We start from the raw sequence: 17,836 nt of genomic DNA on the forward strand, positions 1-17,836 counted from the left end.
GAATATTAATTATATCATGCACGGTCAGAAAAATGAACAAATTCGTCTTGGAAGAAGAACAAAATGCTCCTTAGTTGTGAGGGTGACTAGACTTCATCTCATGCACTTGAGATGTGTTATCAGATCAGAACAGCCCCTAGGAAAAATCATGATGTTTGGTAAAGTAGAGGGTCACCCACAAGGAAGACAACCCCCGAGGAGACGCATTGACACAACGGCTGCTGCAATGGGGTCGAGCATAGCAATGATCGTGAGGCTGACACAGGCATCTTGTCATACATAGGGCTGATGAGTCCACACCAACAGCATTAGTACCTGATAATAACAATGATTATTTTTAATTCAAGAATACTCAGTATTGCTATAATTTACATTTTAAACCATATAACCTTTTATGAACTCCTTTAATATGTCCTTTTATTTGATATGTGTATTAAACTTAGTTAAATTTCCTGATTTGGGATGTTAGTTATCTTAACTTAGTATGCATAGAAAGTGGTGATTTTGTTGTGTTCTAATTTTTTAAAGTTTATTGACATACAACTTGCTTGATCTGAATAAGTGAAGGTGAGAGTTGTGCATTTATCACCACAGTCAATTTTAGAACATTTTCTTTGCATCCATAATTATCAGTTTCCCATTTCCTGCCATACTCCTGTTAATTAATATAAACAGTTCATCTCGTTACTGTCTCTATAGCTTTACCTATCCAGGATTTCATATAAAGAAAAGCATACAAAAAGCCCCCCACAACAACAAAATACAGAAAAGAAAGGAGAAAATAAGAAAACCATGAACAAGTTAAAAATGTGTTTTGTTTTAAATAAGAGATTAACTGAGCCAAAGGGTTACATTTTCCGAAATCCACAGGGACAGTCCTACTTCACTCTCTGGGGTCAGAATCACCTCGCTGGCAGTGGGGTTTGGAGTTTGTTTTGCTGTGGGGGCAGGGGGCGGGGGGACTATGTGTGGGGTACACTCTGCCAAAGGGGGTGGGGACAGAGAAAGTCTCTTGGTGAGTTCGGGTAGAATAACTGCTGTTCCTTGGTCCAACCTCTCAAATCACCATGTCTCAGCCTTGTGATGGATGCTAGATGGGAGGACATAGGAACAGTTGACAGAAAAGAGCCAGTATTAAGTTACATCCTCGTGGTACTTCATCTAGAATGAATAGAAGTAGGGGAAAAGATCAATTTATCTACTTTTTTTTTTGTTTGTCTCTTTTCCAAACAGGTATATTTTTAAATAGCTAACCTGCACAATGGAAAGCCCAGCAAAAAACAATAAAAAAGATAACCAAGATGGACCACCAAAAGAAGGCAAACTACCTGTCAGTGAAGCACTTCTAGACTACCAGTAAGTTCAGAGCACGAAATCCAAAAAGTTCTCCTTTGTAAATGACAATCATTCGGGTAGAGTTTTCAAATCTATGGTCCTTTGTCACCCTTCAGGCCAGAGCCCAAGTCACCCCGATGGCTCAATTTTCAGCCAAACAATAAACAAATCTGTAAACAATGACACTAGAGAGGTATGTGCTGCTTAGGATAGTCAAACATTCTGGATCAAAAAAGCAACATTTGCCTGAGGACAAAACACAGAAGGTGGGCAGGATTAGGAAAGGAGATGGGGATTTAAATTAATGACATGAAACAAAATGTGTATGAAAACTGGCTTGCTCAGGAAACCTTCATTCAGTTCTCTCTCTCTCTCTCTCTCTCTCTCTCTCTCTCTCTCTCTCTCTTTCTCTCACTAGCTCTCACTCTCATTCTCTCTCACACACACACACATAAAGACTAATACAAAACTGAGGGATAGGCGAGGGTGGGTGGGTGGAAACCAAGAAAGCATTAGAATGTTTACCAAATATAAGGCAAATCTGGGCACTGAAGAATAGCAGTAAACAGGACCACATGACCCCTGACCTGATGAAGCGTAGGTAAACCTACCATTGAATCCAACTCATAGTGACCTATATATGGTTATGAGGGTGTAAATCCTTATGGGAGCAGATAACTTCATCTTTTTCTCTATGTGACTTGCGGGTTTGAACGTTCGACCATATGGTTAGCAGTCCAGCCCTTATCCAACATTGCCACCAGGGCCTCCTGCTAGTGAAGCGTAGCCTAAAGAAGTTAACAAACTCAAGATTAAAAACAAAACAAAACATGGTGTTGTTAGGTGCTATGAGGTTGATTCTGACTCACAGTGACCCTGTGTGCAGAAGAAAGAAATACTGTTCAGTCCTGGGTCAGCCCGTAATTACTGTAATGCAGGGGCTCACTGTTGTAGCCCCTGGCACACATTTCCTCGAGAAGGTTTCTCTTTTTCACTGCCCCTCCCGTTGCCAACATGATGTCCTTCTCCAGGGTCTGGTCCCTCCTGATAATGTGTCCAAAGTATGGGAGAGAGTCTGCTTTCTTGCGTTTAAGAAGCATTTTGGCTGTACTTCTTTCAACACACATTTATTCATTCTTCTGTTAGTTCATGGTATATTTAATATTCTTCACCAACACCATAATTCAAAAGCATCAATTCTTCTGTGCCTTTCCTTATTCACTGGCCAGCTCTCATAAGGTGATTGAAAATATCATGAGATGATAGAAAATGTCATGAGAGGCACCAGTGATCCAGTCATGTAGACTGGTGGGGTGATCTCTCTCTCTCTCTCTCTCTCTCTCTCTCTCTCTCTCTCTCTCTCTCTCTCTCTATCTCTATCTCTATCTCTATCACACACACACACACACTCTCCCTCAACTCTCAATACAATGTCTTTATGCAAAAAATTTCAAAAGCAAAGCAAGTCATGACTTGGGTCAGGCACATGTTCGTCCTCAGGTGACATCTTTGCCTTTTCACACTTGAAAGAAGTCTTTGGCCGCAGATTGGCCCGATGCAACACATCAGTTGATCTCGTGACTGCTGCATCCACGGGCTTTGATTGTGGATGCCCTTCTCCATTTCAATCTGGTGTCCATTTGTCGTGATGCTGGTTACCGGTTCAGTTGTGAGGACTTTTCATTGTTCTCTGTTAAGGTGTAATCCTTACTTGCTTTCAGCAAACCAAGTTGTGTCATCTGCCTATTGAAGGTTTTTAATACGTTTCCTCCAAACCTGTTGCTGTGCTCTGGTAAGTTATACAAGTCAGATCAAGTGGAACGTGGCATAACACTTAGAATTGAAGAACAGGAAGCCAAGGTTGAAAGTAGGAAGCCAGTGATGATAGTGACGAGGTCCTGAAGAGATTGTTTCTGCACGACATTCAGGAAGATACTGCAGATCTACTCATACATGAAAAAGCGATGGCCCTCTGGTTGTTTGTGAGGAACGGATGCTTTCAAAGAGAGAGGGACCATGTCTAAATACCAGTGATGTTTATCTTCCCCTTTATATTTGTTGTTTCCCAGTTTTCTACAATGAATATTGATATATCTATATAGAGAGAGATGGTTATAGATATATAGATAAAAGCATAGCTTTTATGAAAGTCATGTTTACTGGTTGAGTTGTCAATAAAGCATGGACGGGAAAGGTTGACCTATTCCATTACTGAATATTTAACACTTCAGGAGGAGAAAGGTGACCTATTTTACTGTAAACAACGTAATATCACTAGACTTCAGAATAATTATGCATCCTTTTCAAAGTACTATGTTATATATTACCTCATTTGTGTGATCATTCACTTGCCTCAGCATCTAGTGTAACATGTGGGATAATAGATAATTGAGAAAATGGGGGAGAGCTATGAAATGCAAAAGTATTTAGAGAATGATGAAGACTGAATTCCCCACAGCGAATGGTAGTGCGAAAATCTGGAGTTAAGTCCCTTTGATTGCTGGGAATTCTGCCTCTGTATTAGGCCTAAAGAGTTTGAAGCACATTTCAGGCTTAGGTTTAGCTGTGAGACCTGAACATACCATGAAGTCTAGAAGTCACTGCAGGTGCAAACTATCAACTGCTCAGCTACTCACCCAAAGGTTGGAGATTCACGGCCCCTCAGCAGAAATGTCTGAAGAGCTACTTCCAAAACGCCAGCCATTGAATACCCTATGGGGCACATTTCGACCCTGACACACATGGGGTCACATTGAGTCAGCTTGACTTGCTGGCCACTGGTGCTGCCTCTCCTGACGTGATGATCATCATGAGCTGCTTGTTTGAACCTGAACTCAAGAAAAAGCCCTGGATCATTTACTCCTAACTCAGCGGTTCTCAACCTTTGGGTGGCGACCCCTCTGGGGTCAAATGACCCTTTCACAGGGGTTGTCCAATTCATAATAGAACAATTACAGTTATGAAGTAGCAACGAAATACTTTTATGGTTGGGGGCCACTACAACATAAGGAACTGTATTAAAGGGTCATGGCATTAGGAAGGTTGAGAACCACTGTCCAAACTGGCCTGATTCCCGATGAGACAGGAGATCTAAGTGTAGGAGTTACCCAGTAAAAATACAGGATATGCAGTTACATTTGAACTTTGGATAAACTATAAATATTTTTGCTGTAGTGTAAGTATGCCCCCATGCAGTATCTGCATGTGGTTTCCAGCCCCATCAGCACTGCATGCTCAACCAGCACCAAGGAAAGTTTTCATCTGAAATCAGGGGTCAGTCTAACACTCAGAGATCACACACTTGAGATTCATCTGTCTGTGCTGCCCAGACATAGAAGCAATGATACCATATTTATAATGGCAAGAATTATGAGTTATTTGCACATATTTACATAAGCTCTTTTCAGATAGTTTTCATTCATAATATTTTATTATTGAAAGTAGTAGGTAGCGAAAGGTATTTTGTGGTTTCCCAGGGTGTTAGTCTGGGTTGACTAGAGAAACAAATTCACTGACACTCATATATGTCAAAGAGTAATTGTATATGAAGAAAACAGTCCAGCCCAGTACAGATCAAGTCCATAAGTCAGCTATTAGCCCATATTTCCAATACCAGTCTATAAATTCCTCTTCAGACTCGAGTAACACATATAATGACACTGGATGCAGGAAGATCACAGGCCAATGGGTGGAAAGTCTTGTAGATCCAGTGGCGGTGTAAACATCTCAGCACTGGTATAGGTTTCCACGTGGCTCTGGCTGCATCAATGTAGTTTCATGTGGCTTGTCAACAGGAATGTCTCACAGGGAGAGTGTGTGTCCTCCTCCAGGGAGGAAGACAGGAGTTTCCAGAATCCTCAGGAGAAGGCCATGCCCTCATAGAGGCCTCATTGGCTATGACCCAATTGACAGGTTAGACTCTACTCCTTCCCTCAAGTTGGCAGGAGATTATGTAACTGCCACACCCAGTGTATATAAAAGTTATGCTTACATGATACTGGAGTCTATTAAAGGAGTGTTGGTGGCACTGTGGGATAAGCATTGAGCTGCTAGCCACAAAGTAAGCAGTTCAAAACCCATAAATTGCTACTGTGAGGAAAATGAGGCAGTTGTTCATTCCCTTGAAGATTTACCAAATGGACAACCATAGGAGCAGGTCTATCCCACCCGATAGGATTGCTCTGAATCAGAATTGACTCAACGACAATGGCCTTGAGGTCGTTTTTAATGGGGGAAAGCATTGGATTGCTAACCACGAAGGTTCAAATTCACTAGGTTCTCTGTGGGAGAAAGATGAAGTCACCTTCTCCCTTAAAGGTTGACCATTACAGGGACGGTTCTCCTCTGTTCTATAGTCTCTATGAATCACAATCAGCTTGACGGCAGTGGGCGTTTTGCTTTTTGTGTTTGTTAGGGGGCAGTCTATGAAGGGAAACGTGGGAATTACCAGAATGTGACACAGACAGAACGTGAGCACATGCAGCAGGGTTGCCACAAACCTTCAGTTTCAGGAAACACACGCAATACCTGGGACGCACAATAGAGTGAAGTGCAATAAAACAATGTCTACCTGCACACTAGCAGAGCTTTTTTGTCATTTTACTTGTGAAACTTGACTTTGGTCAATCGAACCAAGTAGAAAATGATACTTGGCCAATTGACTTCTCTCTTAACACAACCTGAATTTGCTTTAGGATGAGATATTTATTACTTGTTCCATGACAGAAATTTCTTTTCTGGATTTTTAAACATTATTGGTGAACTTTTCTTTCTTATACTTTCTTCTTATTTTATTCTTTATGCTTTGTGTTTGTTTTTATTGGTTCTGTTAGGTTTCCTGGATAATGAAGCACACGAGGAGTGGCTGCATAGAGACAATGATTACTGCAATGGTTTTTCGGGGACCAGGGGTAGGCAGGGTGAGGGGAATTGGGGAGCAAACAATGAATGCAGGAGGGGAGAGAGAGGGAGCACTAGAACTGACTGTGAGGATGTATATACAATTCTTTTTAAAATCGATTTAATTATGGACGTGTATGATATGTGAATTTTATATTAAGAAAATGACTCAAAAAAAAAAAACAACCAAACTTGACTAATGGTTACCATGGATGAAGGAGAAAGCAGTTTTGCTTAGGGGGCATTGAGTGTCTGTTAATCGTGATAGAATAATTTGGAAAGGATATCAATAATTGTTGGATAACGTGAAGAGTATAATTAATGGCACTAAATTATACATATAGAAATTGTTGAATTAGAAAATGTTTTATTGTATATATGTATGCCATAATTAATTTTTTAAAATTACACTAATAATGAGTACAATGAAGAAGAAAATATTCAAAACTGATTGTGGTTATGATTCTACAACTCATCTTGATATGATCAAACTATCGAAATGTATGATGTGTGGATAAAGTGCCAATAAACCTGATGAGGAAAAAAAAAGAGATTTACTTGTTTTGTTTTTATGTTACATTTTCTTATCATTTGGAAGGAAGGTAATTTATTATCCTCTGTATAAGTATAGATAAAAATTAATGATAATTTTAGGGACAAGGCTGAAGATAAAAGATTCTAATGAACTGAATGTTGCAAAGCATTTGCTTGACACCAAACACATTCACAAATATTATTTTTACTTTAATCCTTACAATTATGTTTGTTATTTCCATTTAACAACTTGGAAAATGAGGCCCAGATAATAGACTTGCCCAAAGTCACATAGATAAGTAGTAAGGCCAACATTGGAAAGTTTCTCATTCTCTAGCCGCGGTTCAACCACTGTGGTGTTGGATTGGTGTTTGTTTTTAATTGAGGAGAGAGAGGTTGCTATTAGGGTCCATTGAGTTTAATTTCAACTCATGGTGACCCCAGGTGACAGAGTATAAAAGTGAAAAAGGGTTTTTCAATGGTACACTTACTTCAGGGGAACAAACTAATTATCGAGCGTTGTGGAGCACCGGAGAGCCAACAGCCAGCTTCTCGTGAGCAGACCTGCACTGAACTGTTACTCCACCCGGGTGCCTAGACAGGAACCGTTTTTCCCTTTGCTTACTTTGTTCTTAAAGTTATAAGATTTACTAGGTAATCGTGGGGAAAAAGACCTGATGAAGCCTTCTAAAACGATCCAATGGTCTCTATTCCACTATATAGACTATATGGTTTGGTGTATAGACTCTATACCAAAGCGGTTTTGCACTTTATTTCTTTTATGCCTCAAAACCACAGATTCAACTACCACTGAGCGAATTCCAATTTAGAACTGCCTCTGTGGGCTTCTGAGACTGACACTCTGTGGGAGCAGAAAGGCTCATTTCAGACTTTCAGGCTGCTGACCTTGTGGCTCGTCGCCCAATGTGGAACCACACCCCCACTAGGGCACCTTTCTTTCCCATGGACGAGCTGCCTAAGAATGTTGGATATTAAAGAAGCAGAGTTGTACTGAGAAGGAGGCTTTGATTATTTGTATAAGAGAATGAACAAAGGAACTTGACGCAATAAGCTTGCCTAATTTACCTTAATATGTCAAAATGTACTTATTCTTATAAAGTAATTATTTTATTTGCCAATTTTATTGGTTGCTTTTACAATTCGAGGAACTGTGTTTTCTGGTTTTAAGTTGGATTCTTTATAGATAATTAAAAATTAAGACTATGAAATGGAAGTGAGGATTGGTCTATTTTTAAAAACAAAATGTAAAATCATCTCCCAGTAAGTATTTTATTGAATAAAATATATTCCAAAAACACAAAACCACTTAGGAAAGATTCTTATGGCTAAATGGATTTCTATAATATATTTAATGATTCATTTTAGTTCAAACATTTTTGCTTAGGTCTAAGTTTTATTTCATTCATTTTTCCTAAGATAAATACTTGTTACATGTTTTGTTGTAGTTGTAATTGATTTATTTATTTGTTTATTCTCAGCTGTCAAATAAAGGAAAGCTCAGTAGAACGATTCATGGTTCAACTAAGGAGACTTAGGGAAAAGAACCAGAAGTATCAGGATAGAGTGAGTATAGAATTTATTGCCTACATCTGGCCAATAAACATTTACACACATGGTTTTAAAAATAGTGAATTTTAACAAACTGTATTCTAGGAAATGATCTTCTTCAATGTGGAATTGATAATCCATTTAAGTCTCTTTGTGGAAGTGATGCAAGAATACTGTTTAGAAATACAATCCCCATTATTATAGTGGCCATTTGGGTATTTAAAATGATATGATGTTTTTGGAAAACTAGATTGAAATGAATGTCAAAAGTGACTCTCAGGCCTAAGTACCAACAAGAATGTGCTTTGGAAGCAGTAAAATTGTAATTAACACATTTATATCTTAAGGCATCTCATGAATAAGGAAATATAAAGGGAAATATTTGGCTTTTCTCCTAAAAGACTCTACATACAAATTTTAACAGAATCAAGATCATACATATGCATTTGCATTCTATAATTTACTGAAGATGTCACTTGCACTTGGGCAAAACTTCTCTATGCCTTAATTTTTTCCTTGTAAAATAGGGATCCCTGTCGCTCATGTATAAAATACTTATTGGACAAGATAGTGATAATAGTGTGATCAGCCACTTGAATAAGGACTAGAACAAAAGCACAGGTCTAGGGATTAGAGTGGGAAGGGAAATTTGGTCTAGGTGCTGGATACAGGTCCTACATGATGAGATGCCAGGCCATGCAGGAAAAGTGAGTTACTATTAAGGGACCAATGTATATCTCCAGTGGTCAGTCCTGAGACCCCTTAGTCAGGACATAATTGTGGCAAGTACAACAGACCTGGGTAGGGGTACCACTTTCTCCATTAGCCCATCATTTGGAGCTAGAAAGAGTTAAAGTTCTTTTTTCCCACAAGAACTAATTTTAAAATGGAACCAACCAAAGTCTACGATGAGGACAATTAATGGACCCAACAGTGAAGCTAATAGAAAAGTAGACTCTAGTTCCAACTATATGTATCTAGACCAGCAGTTCTCCACCTGTGGGTCGCGACCCCTTTGGCGATCAAACAACCCTTTCACAGGGGTTGCCCAATTCATAACAGTAGCAAAATTACAGTGATGAAGTAGCAACAAAAATAATTTTATGGCTGGGGGGTCATCACAACATGAGGAACTGTCTTAAAGGGTCACGGCATTAGGAAGGTTGAGAACCACTAATACAGACATGATACATTTCTTTCCATTTCTACTGCTATCACCTCCATTTAATCACTGATCATCTGGATTATGTAGCCCTGGTGGCATAGTGGTTACGTGTTCGGCTGCTAACTGCAATGTTGGCAGTTCTAACCCACCAGTCTCTCTACGGGAGAAAAACAGCATTTTTCACTTAGGTAAAGAGTTACAGTCTTGAACACACCAGGGTAGGTGTACCCTGTCCTACACTTCCATTCTGTATTTCTGAGTGGGCAGCCATTTGATGGCAATGAATTTGGTTTGGTTTCTCCTATCCATTCCATTTTCTGTAGTATAAACAGAATTATGCCCTGGATGCTAGAAAGACTTTAGTGATTTCCCATTGCCCAGAAAATCAAATACATAATATATGCAAGGCCGTTAATGTAAATTCTCTTCCTGGTCACCTCTCCAATCTTGGCCCTCACAGTTGCTCACCACTCCTGCTTTCAAACCCTGGAAGATCCAGTTCCTTTCTATCACTGTACCTTACACACCTTGTTTCCTCTTCTTGGAAAGCTAGCTCTTTTTCATTTTCCCTCTCAAAGCTGGAATGTGGTACAAAAATATCTCCATTACTAAATGAAAGCTCTTCAGATAGCATCAATTAAATCTTTCTTATCTTTGCTTCCACCAAAAATCCTACCATACACAGATGTTCAACAAATATTTATTGGATTGATTCACATTAACTCCGGGGAAAGGAAGAAATTTTTAGGTCACTGTTATTTAAACTGCAAAATTAAACATGAGTCAGTAGCAAGATGTATTTTTTCTGTCTAGTTATGTCAGCAGCAGAAATGCCACTCTCCCTGGCCATCATGTCTCCCTATGTGTATTTAATTTTCTGTAGGTTATCACTTCATTCCTTGTCTTTCTCTTCTTGCTTTTGCTCCTTGCTACAATCGTGGCATTACACATTCCATGATTCACTGTGCCCGCTTCCTCTCCTCCCCTTTTGCTCTCCTCCTCCCGCCACGCCACCATGAACACTAGGAAATGTATTCAGGACCAACTAGCCAGGTCCCAGGAGCTCTTTTTAGTCTTCACTTACTCCACATCCCATCAGCGTGTAGTCATGTGTGTAGTCATGCGCTTCATCTTGAAACTCTCTTCTCCTTGGGGTTCCAGAAGAATTCTCTCTCTCAGTTGTCTTCCTACTCTGACCATACTGTCTTGCTTTTCATTCTTGGAAATGTTCCTGGTCACTCCTTATTTATAGTATACAGAGTTCTGATCCCGGCCCCCTTTCTCTGACTCTAGTCTCTGTTTGGGTTGATCTTATGACTTGCTTCAGTTACCATTCATATGAAGGTAATTCTCATTTGTGATAAATGTCCTAATACTGTTTGGTTACTATTGATGTTTGCCCTTGAGTCAATTCCAACTCTTAGGGACAGTAGGGACATAGTCGAATTACCTTATAGGGTTTCCATGGTTAGAAACCTTTGTGAGAACAAATTTCCAGATCTTTTCTTTTGTGGACTGCTGGTGAGTTTAAACTACCAACTTTGATTAGCAGCCAACTGATTAGCCATTGTGATATCAGAATTTTTATTCATAGTAACACACACACAATGAGTGTGTGTAAAAATTGGTAAACTACCGACACCTCATTCTTCTGCCACAACTATTTTTGCTAATATGCAACTCTGAAAAGTTGCTTCTGTGCCTTATTTCCCAAGCATAATGAACACACACACACACCATGTACCAACTCAAAGCCCACTTCAAGTCCATTAAGTTGATTCCAATTCTTAGCCACCCTAAAGAAGGTTTCAAAGATTGTCAGATTTCATGGGGTCAGATAGCCTCATTTTTCTCCTTCAGAGAAACGGGTGGGTTTGAACTGCTAATTTACCTTTTGGTTATCAGCCCAATGCTTATCCAGCAGTGGCACCAGGGTTTCTTAAACACAAACACCGAGGCATTGAGAGATCTTTGCTGCCAACAGAGTTGACTCTCAGCATTGCTAAGCAATTCTGTTGCTTGTCCCTGGCCAGCTCTCCTTTCTGATCACCTTGCTGGTTGTCATGAACCTGACGTAAGGCTCTACTTCTACCTCAATAATGCAATTTCTGTCACGCACACTCTCAGAAGATGACGTAAAGTCCCAACTTAGTGAGAAAATAAGCCAATTTAAACACTGTTATTTAACTTCCTCTTCATTCTATAATTTATCTTTGTCCGAACCCATAACTTCCTTCCTACTATTGATAAGGAAGAGGGCTCTTGTTTTCCAAAGTAATTTCTCCACAAATGCCCCAGATGTTATCCCAACACTTGCCCTGAATTTGCTTTGTATGCATTCTTCCACCTGCACTGCTCAGGATGTTCTGGATGGTGCCAGTGGGCCAGGGGATTGGTTCATATTCACCCAAGTAGCTCATAGGTAGAAAGACCTGGTGATGTACTCCTGGGAAAAAAAAGTATGGCCATTACAAACTCTATGGAGCACAGTTTTACTCTGAAAAACAGGAGATTGTCTTGAATCAGAACCAATGAGATAGCCACTGTTTTTTGTTTGGCTGATGCTTTCTTGGTGTAAACTGCTTCCACTAGACTTCCTTAGTTCCCAAGTTTCCACCAGTCTAAAGCATAAAAATAACATCGTGTGTCCTGTGATCTTACCTCCTATCAGGGCATTATCATAACTCACTCCTTTCACTCATTCATTCAATAAACACTTCTCTTCTCTCTTTCTTTCTTTCTTTCTTTCTTTATGTTTAATGTAGAATATTGTAGGAACTGAAAATCAAAGACCAAAAATACTTTCTTCACTATTTTCGAGAAAATAGTAGTCTCGTGCCTACTCATTGCACTATAGCTTCTGCCAAAGCTTTCTTCTTCATTCTAATTGATTTCTCTGTTGAAAGTGACAAAATTACCCTCTCCATTTTTAAACTTTCTCCTGGGCTTACAAAGCATACTTCTCTTCTCCTTTGACCTTCTCTCCAGAACAGCTCTATTGGTTCCTCCATTGGCTTTTTCTTTCTCTACACTCCTGTTAGGGGGCTTCTCCCAATCCAAGAGCTTCGACCAGTCATTGCCAAAGACTGTCAAGGATCTTTTTCCAATGCTAGCCTCTCTTCAATATTGTATTCCCAACTGCCTACTGGGTTTTCCCATCAGAAAACATCATGTTGTGGTTAGACACCAGCCAGTTGGTTTTTCTCTCGTGGCAGCTCCACGTGACTGAGCAGGACTGCCCAAGAGAGTGTTCTAGACTGATCTTTGTGGCTCAGGCCATCAGGTCTTTCTTCCACAGAGTAAACAGGGGGATTGAACCTCTAAACTTTTGCTTATTGGCTGGGCACTTAACCTTTGTGCCACTAGAGCTCGTGAGCATCTGAAATTCAATGTATCTGCAAACCAAACCCCTTCACAGTTACATATACCTCTTAAAGACAACCAAATACCCCATAGGATTGACTTCCTTGTGATTTGGAGGATTAGGACAATAGTCTTGTGGGACATTTCAGTCAATTAGTATATTATCTTCTAAATCCATCTTTGGCCTTAACGGGTATGAGCAACCAGCTAAGATACAGTTACTGAGCTGTCTTCATCTTGAGCAAAAAAATAAGGAAACCAAAGATTCATTACAGAAAATAATAGTCGACAGGACTTCAAATCTACAGGAACCACAATCTCATCTACCCCAAGAACTGAAGGGTTACCTGGTGCCCAGATTCTACTGTGGACTGTCTTAATTAGCACCACAATAAGAGTTCCTGACAGAATAGGAGAAAAATGTGGAACAGAAGCCCAACTTCCTAAAAAAAATAAGTACATAAATAAAAGCAGCAGACTTACTGGATCTGTTTAAATTGGAGGACATCTTGAGACTACTGTCCTGAGATACACTTTAAGCCTTGACCTGAAACTAGCCCCGAGGTTACCTACTTGTAGCTAAATAACAAAGTGTCTCCAAAAAATTTTAAAATCAGTACTGTGCTCCTTCAAAAAATAGTATCCATATGAAACATCTTTAAATAAAGATGAAAATGAGAAGGGGCAAGAAAAATGGAAATGAAACAACTAGAATAGAAATACGAGTTTTCATGTAGTGTGAAGAGTGTAACTAATGTCTGAATCATTTCTATAGAAATTGTTGAATTGGAACCTAAATTGCTATGCACTCTTTCACTGAAAACACAATTATTTTTAATGGTAAATTATGGATAAATTATCTAGTTTGGCAAATAACAGTGTACCACTGTCAGTTTCCTAGATCGGATTATGTACTAGGATTATATAAAACATTGTCATTGGGGAAAGCAGGGCGAACTGTAGATGGGACTGCTCTCTACTGTTCTGGCAACGTCTTGTTCTATGCATCTTTAAAAAGTAAGAGAATAAACCCTATAACATAGCTTTATAACCCAAAAAATCAATCTGCTTTGATAATTTATTTACTGGATATAATTTTCCCTATTTTACATTAATAATGGTGAGTGATTAATAATGATGATGTTTGGACACATAAGGAACATAATTAATATTACTGACCTATACAAAGGAAGATTGTAGACCAAGCAAATAGTTTGTTATCTACATATTTACCACAAAAAAAATCTTGCAAGTGGGATTTTCCAGTACGCTAACAGCTAGGAAAAATTTGTTGTGTGCTATCAACTCAGTAGCCCTGTGTGACAGGTGATAGACCTGTTTTGTACAGTTTTCTAAACTGCTTGGATCCTGGCAGCAGCAGTCAAGTGGTCAAATAAGCCATTGCATTAGGTAAATCTGTCGTACAAGACTTCTACAGAGTGTGAGAAGCTAGGATGTAACTTTGAGAATTAAGGTTCACCGAACCCAAGTCATGCTATTTTCTATTGCCTCATGTGCATGTGAAAGCTGCACACTGACCATGGAAGAGTGAAGAAGAGCTGATGCATTTAAAATGTGGTACAGAGAAGAATATTGACAGTTCCATGGACTGCTGAAAGGACAAACATCTGTCTTGAAAGAAGCATAGCCGGAGTGCTCCTGAGAGACAAGGGTGGCAAGACTTTGACTTACATTCTTTGAACATCCTGTCAGCAGAGACCAGCTCCTGGCGATGACATCATGTTTGGTGACGTGGAAGGGCAGTGAAGTTGAGGGAAAGCCCTCTACAAGATGGATTGACACAGTGGGTGCCACAGTGGCTCCAGCATAGGAACACTTGTGAGGATGGCTAAGGTCATTGTTAGATTCTGTTATGTATAGGGTTGCTATGTGGTGGAATCATCTCAATGGGACCTAACAGTGGAAACAACAAATCTTTAAGGAAGAAGATAGCCTTATCTTTCTTTTACAGAACACCTCGTGGGTTTGAACCACCAACCTTGCATTTAGCATTTCAGCGCTTACCCATTAGTGTCACCAGGGCTCTTTACCTGTTAGGACTCATTGTTAGGTCTCATTTAGTTGGTTCTGACTCATAGCAACCCTATGTACAACAGAATGAAAGACTGCCTGATCCTTTGCATGATGCTCGCCTTCCCAACGCAATCGCTGAAGACAAAGTGGGTGTATAAGTAAATGTGGTGAGGAAACCTGATGGTACCTGGCTATCAAAAGATATAGCATCTGGGGTCTTAAAGACTTGAAGATAAACAAGCAGCCATCTAGCTGAGAAACAACAAGGCTCACATGGAAAAAGCCCACACCAGCCTGTGTGATCACAAGGGATCAGGTCTCAGGCATCAAAGAACAAAAAATCATATCATTGTGAATGAGGGGGAGTGCAGAGTGGAGACCCAAAGCCCATCTCTAGGCAGCTGGACATCCCCTCACACTAGGATCGTGGGAAGGAGACGAGCCAGTCAGGATGCAGTGTAGCACCAATGAAACATACAATTTTCCTCTACTTCTTTAATGCTTTCTCCCCCCACTATCCCAATTCTACCTTACAAATCCAGCTAGACCAGAGGATGTACACTGGTACAAATAAGAGCTGGAAACACAGGGAATCCAGGACTGATAAACCCCTCAGGGCTAATAATGAGAGCAGTGATAACCTGGGGGGGAAGGTGGGGTAGAAAGGGGGAACCAATCACAAAGATCTACGTATAACCTCCTCCCTGGGGGATGGACAACAGAAAAGTGGGTGAAGGGAGATGTCGGACAGTGTAAGACATGACAAAATAATAATTTATAAATTATCAAGGGTGCATGAGGGAGGGGGAGTGGGGAGGGAGGGCAAAAATGAGGAGCTGATGCCAGGGTCTTACGTGGAGAGCAAATGTTTTGAGAATGATGAGGGCAATGAATGTACAAATATGCTTTACACAATTGATGTATGTATGGATTGTGATAAGAGTTGTATGAGCCCCTAATAAAATGATTAAAAAAATAAATTCTGAATAAATGGTACAGGACTGGGCAGTGTTTTTTTTTTCTGTTGTATGTAGGTAGCTATGAGTTGGAAGCAACTCAATGACACCTAAGTAAAACAGCAACAAATGGGTAATGAGTGACAGTAAAAGATAGTGTTAGTATTTAATGGTTAGGGTATTGATGGGTTTAATTTTATTGTGAGTCTTGAGTCTTCCATACTCCATAAAAACTCTTAGAGATATCATTAATATAGTTTATTTCATTAAATATTTTTTGTTTCACTTTAAAAGCTTCAAGGTATAATCTACTTTCAGGAAAAACAATGTAAATAACTCTACAAATGTAGCTATGTAACTTAACTCGATTTTCATATCAGAATAAACGCTTAAAGGATGAACAGATCTGGCACATAAGGAACCTACTACAGGAACTGAGTGAAGACAAGTCAAAGGGAATGCTGGTTGTAACAAGAGAGGATGTTGAAGAAGCAATGAAAGAAAAATGGAAGTTTGAAAGAGATCAGGAGCAAAATTTGAAAGGTGATTTTAGAAAATTATCATAAAGCTGTATGGAGTCATTTGTTCAAGATATTAACATTTTTTTCCTCCCAATATGCTCCAAATGCTGCGAACATACTTGACGTTCCATTATTACCACCAAGACCACAAACACGTGTGGAGAGGGAAGTAATGGCGTGGGCAGGGAGAGTGAAACCAGCTGAGGAGGAAGAATGATGCAGTGATCAAAAATACAGCTAGGAGAAACCATCTGACTCTTGCTGCCAGGGAAATGCTACTCCGAGCTTTTCCTCATAGTGGGGATTTGTTCTTTTGCAAAAGAATCTGTGACTTCAGCCTCGAGTTAGACTTGAGAATGACAAAGTGACCATGACGCTTTTTTTCGCCCGTTATCTGTAAGAGAGGTGAAAACAAAACCCCAAACTCCATGACTCTGAGTGGAAGCTGACTCATAGGGATCCTAAAGGACAGGGTAAAACTGCCTGTGAGAGTTTCTGAGACTGTACAGTTTTTACAGGAGTAGAAAGTCTTATCTTTCTCCCACAGAGTGGGTGGTGGTGAGTCCAGAGTCTGGCCCTCTGGATTGAAGACAAACCCTTTGAAACCTAATTGGAATGTTTCAATCATTCAGCAAACATTTACCAAGGACCAACTAGTGGCACAGTGGGTTATGTGTTGGGCTGCTCACCGCAAGGCCAGCAGTTCAAAACCACCAGCCCCTCCACAGGAGAAAAATGAGGCTTTCTACTCCCATGAAAAGTTACAGTGTCAGGAACCTACGGAGGCAATTCAACCTGTCCCTTAGGGTAGCTGTGAGTTGGAATTGACTCTGGCAGTGAGTTTGGTTTTTGGTTTGAAACTAATTGCCAGGCTCTGTGCTAAATGCTGGATTTACAGGGATGAATAGGACACAATTTTGACCTCAAGAAGCTATCCAATGCGAGGATGGTGGTGATCCAGACAAGCATTAAGCTAACCATACTCAGCCCTTGGTGAGGCTCCCTCCTCTCAAATGTCCAGCACCGTAATACTCAGGCCCAAAGACGAGGGAGTTCCACATGTGTCAAGTGCTCCAGGGCAAAGTGAAAGTGCTTATGGCTGAGATGACTCACTATTTGTGCATCTTTACCTTGGGACTTATCTTTCACTCTGAAGTCTCATTAATAGAAATTGGGGGTGGGTGGGGTGTTGTTTATGAAGGGTTGGAAGACATGTTATTCAGACTATCATTTTATACAATTCAACAACTAGATTTTAGATAATGTAATCAAACAACTGTTGCCAAGGATCTGAGAACATGCAAGTCAGTTTTCCCACTGGCATAATGACTAGTAAGATCACAGTTGCCTGACGAAGAGGACATGTGATAGGCTGTGAGTTGTTGCAGCTGGAGGTGCTCAAGTAAATTCCACCTCTTGGTGGCCCTCTGTGATACATAACACCGTGTGCTATTGTCAGA

The 17,836-nt window shown here is 40.0% G+C and overlaps 1 protein-coding gene across 1 annotated transcript in view; it reads left to right on the top strand.

Moving 5' to 3' along the window:
* Window positions 1-1,261: 1,261 nt before the first annotated feature.
* Window positions 1,262-17,836, top strand: part of CCDC83 (coiled-coil domain containing 83) — a 66,595-nt gene continuing 50,020 nt past the window's right edge. The window contains exons 1-3 of the mRNA XM_075547789.1: window positions 1,262-1,356; window positions 8,268-8,352; window positions 16,236-16,398. Of these exons, the coding sequence (XP_075403904.1) occupies window positions 1,262-1,356; window positions 8,268-8,352; window positions 16,236-16,398 (343 nt within the window). The remainder of the gene's footprint in view (window positions 1,357-8,267; window positions 8,353-16,235; window positions 16,399-17,836) is intronic.

Source organism: Tenrec ecaudatus, chromosome 4 (assembly GCF_050624435.1).
Source record: "Tenrec ecaudatus isolate mTenEca1 chromosome 4, mTenEca1.hap1, whole genome shotgun sequence".
Taxonomy (NCBI): Eukaryota; Metazoa; Chordata; class Mammalia; order Afrosoricida; family Tenrecidae; genus Tenrec; species Tenrec ecaudatus.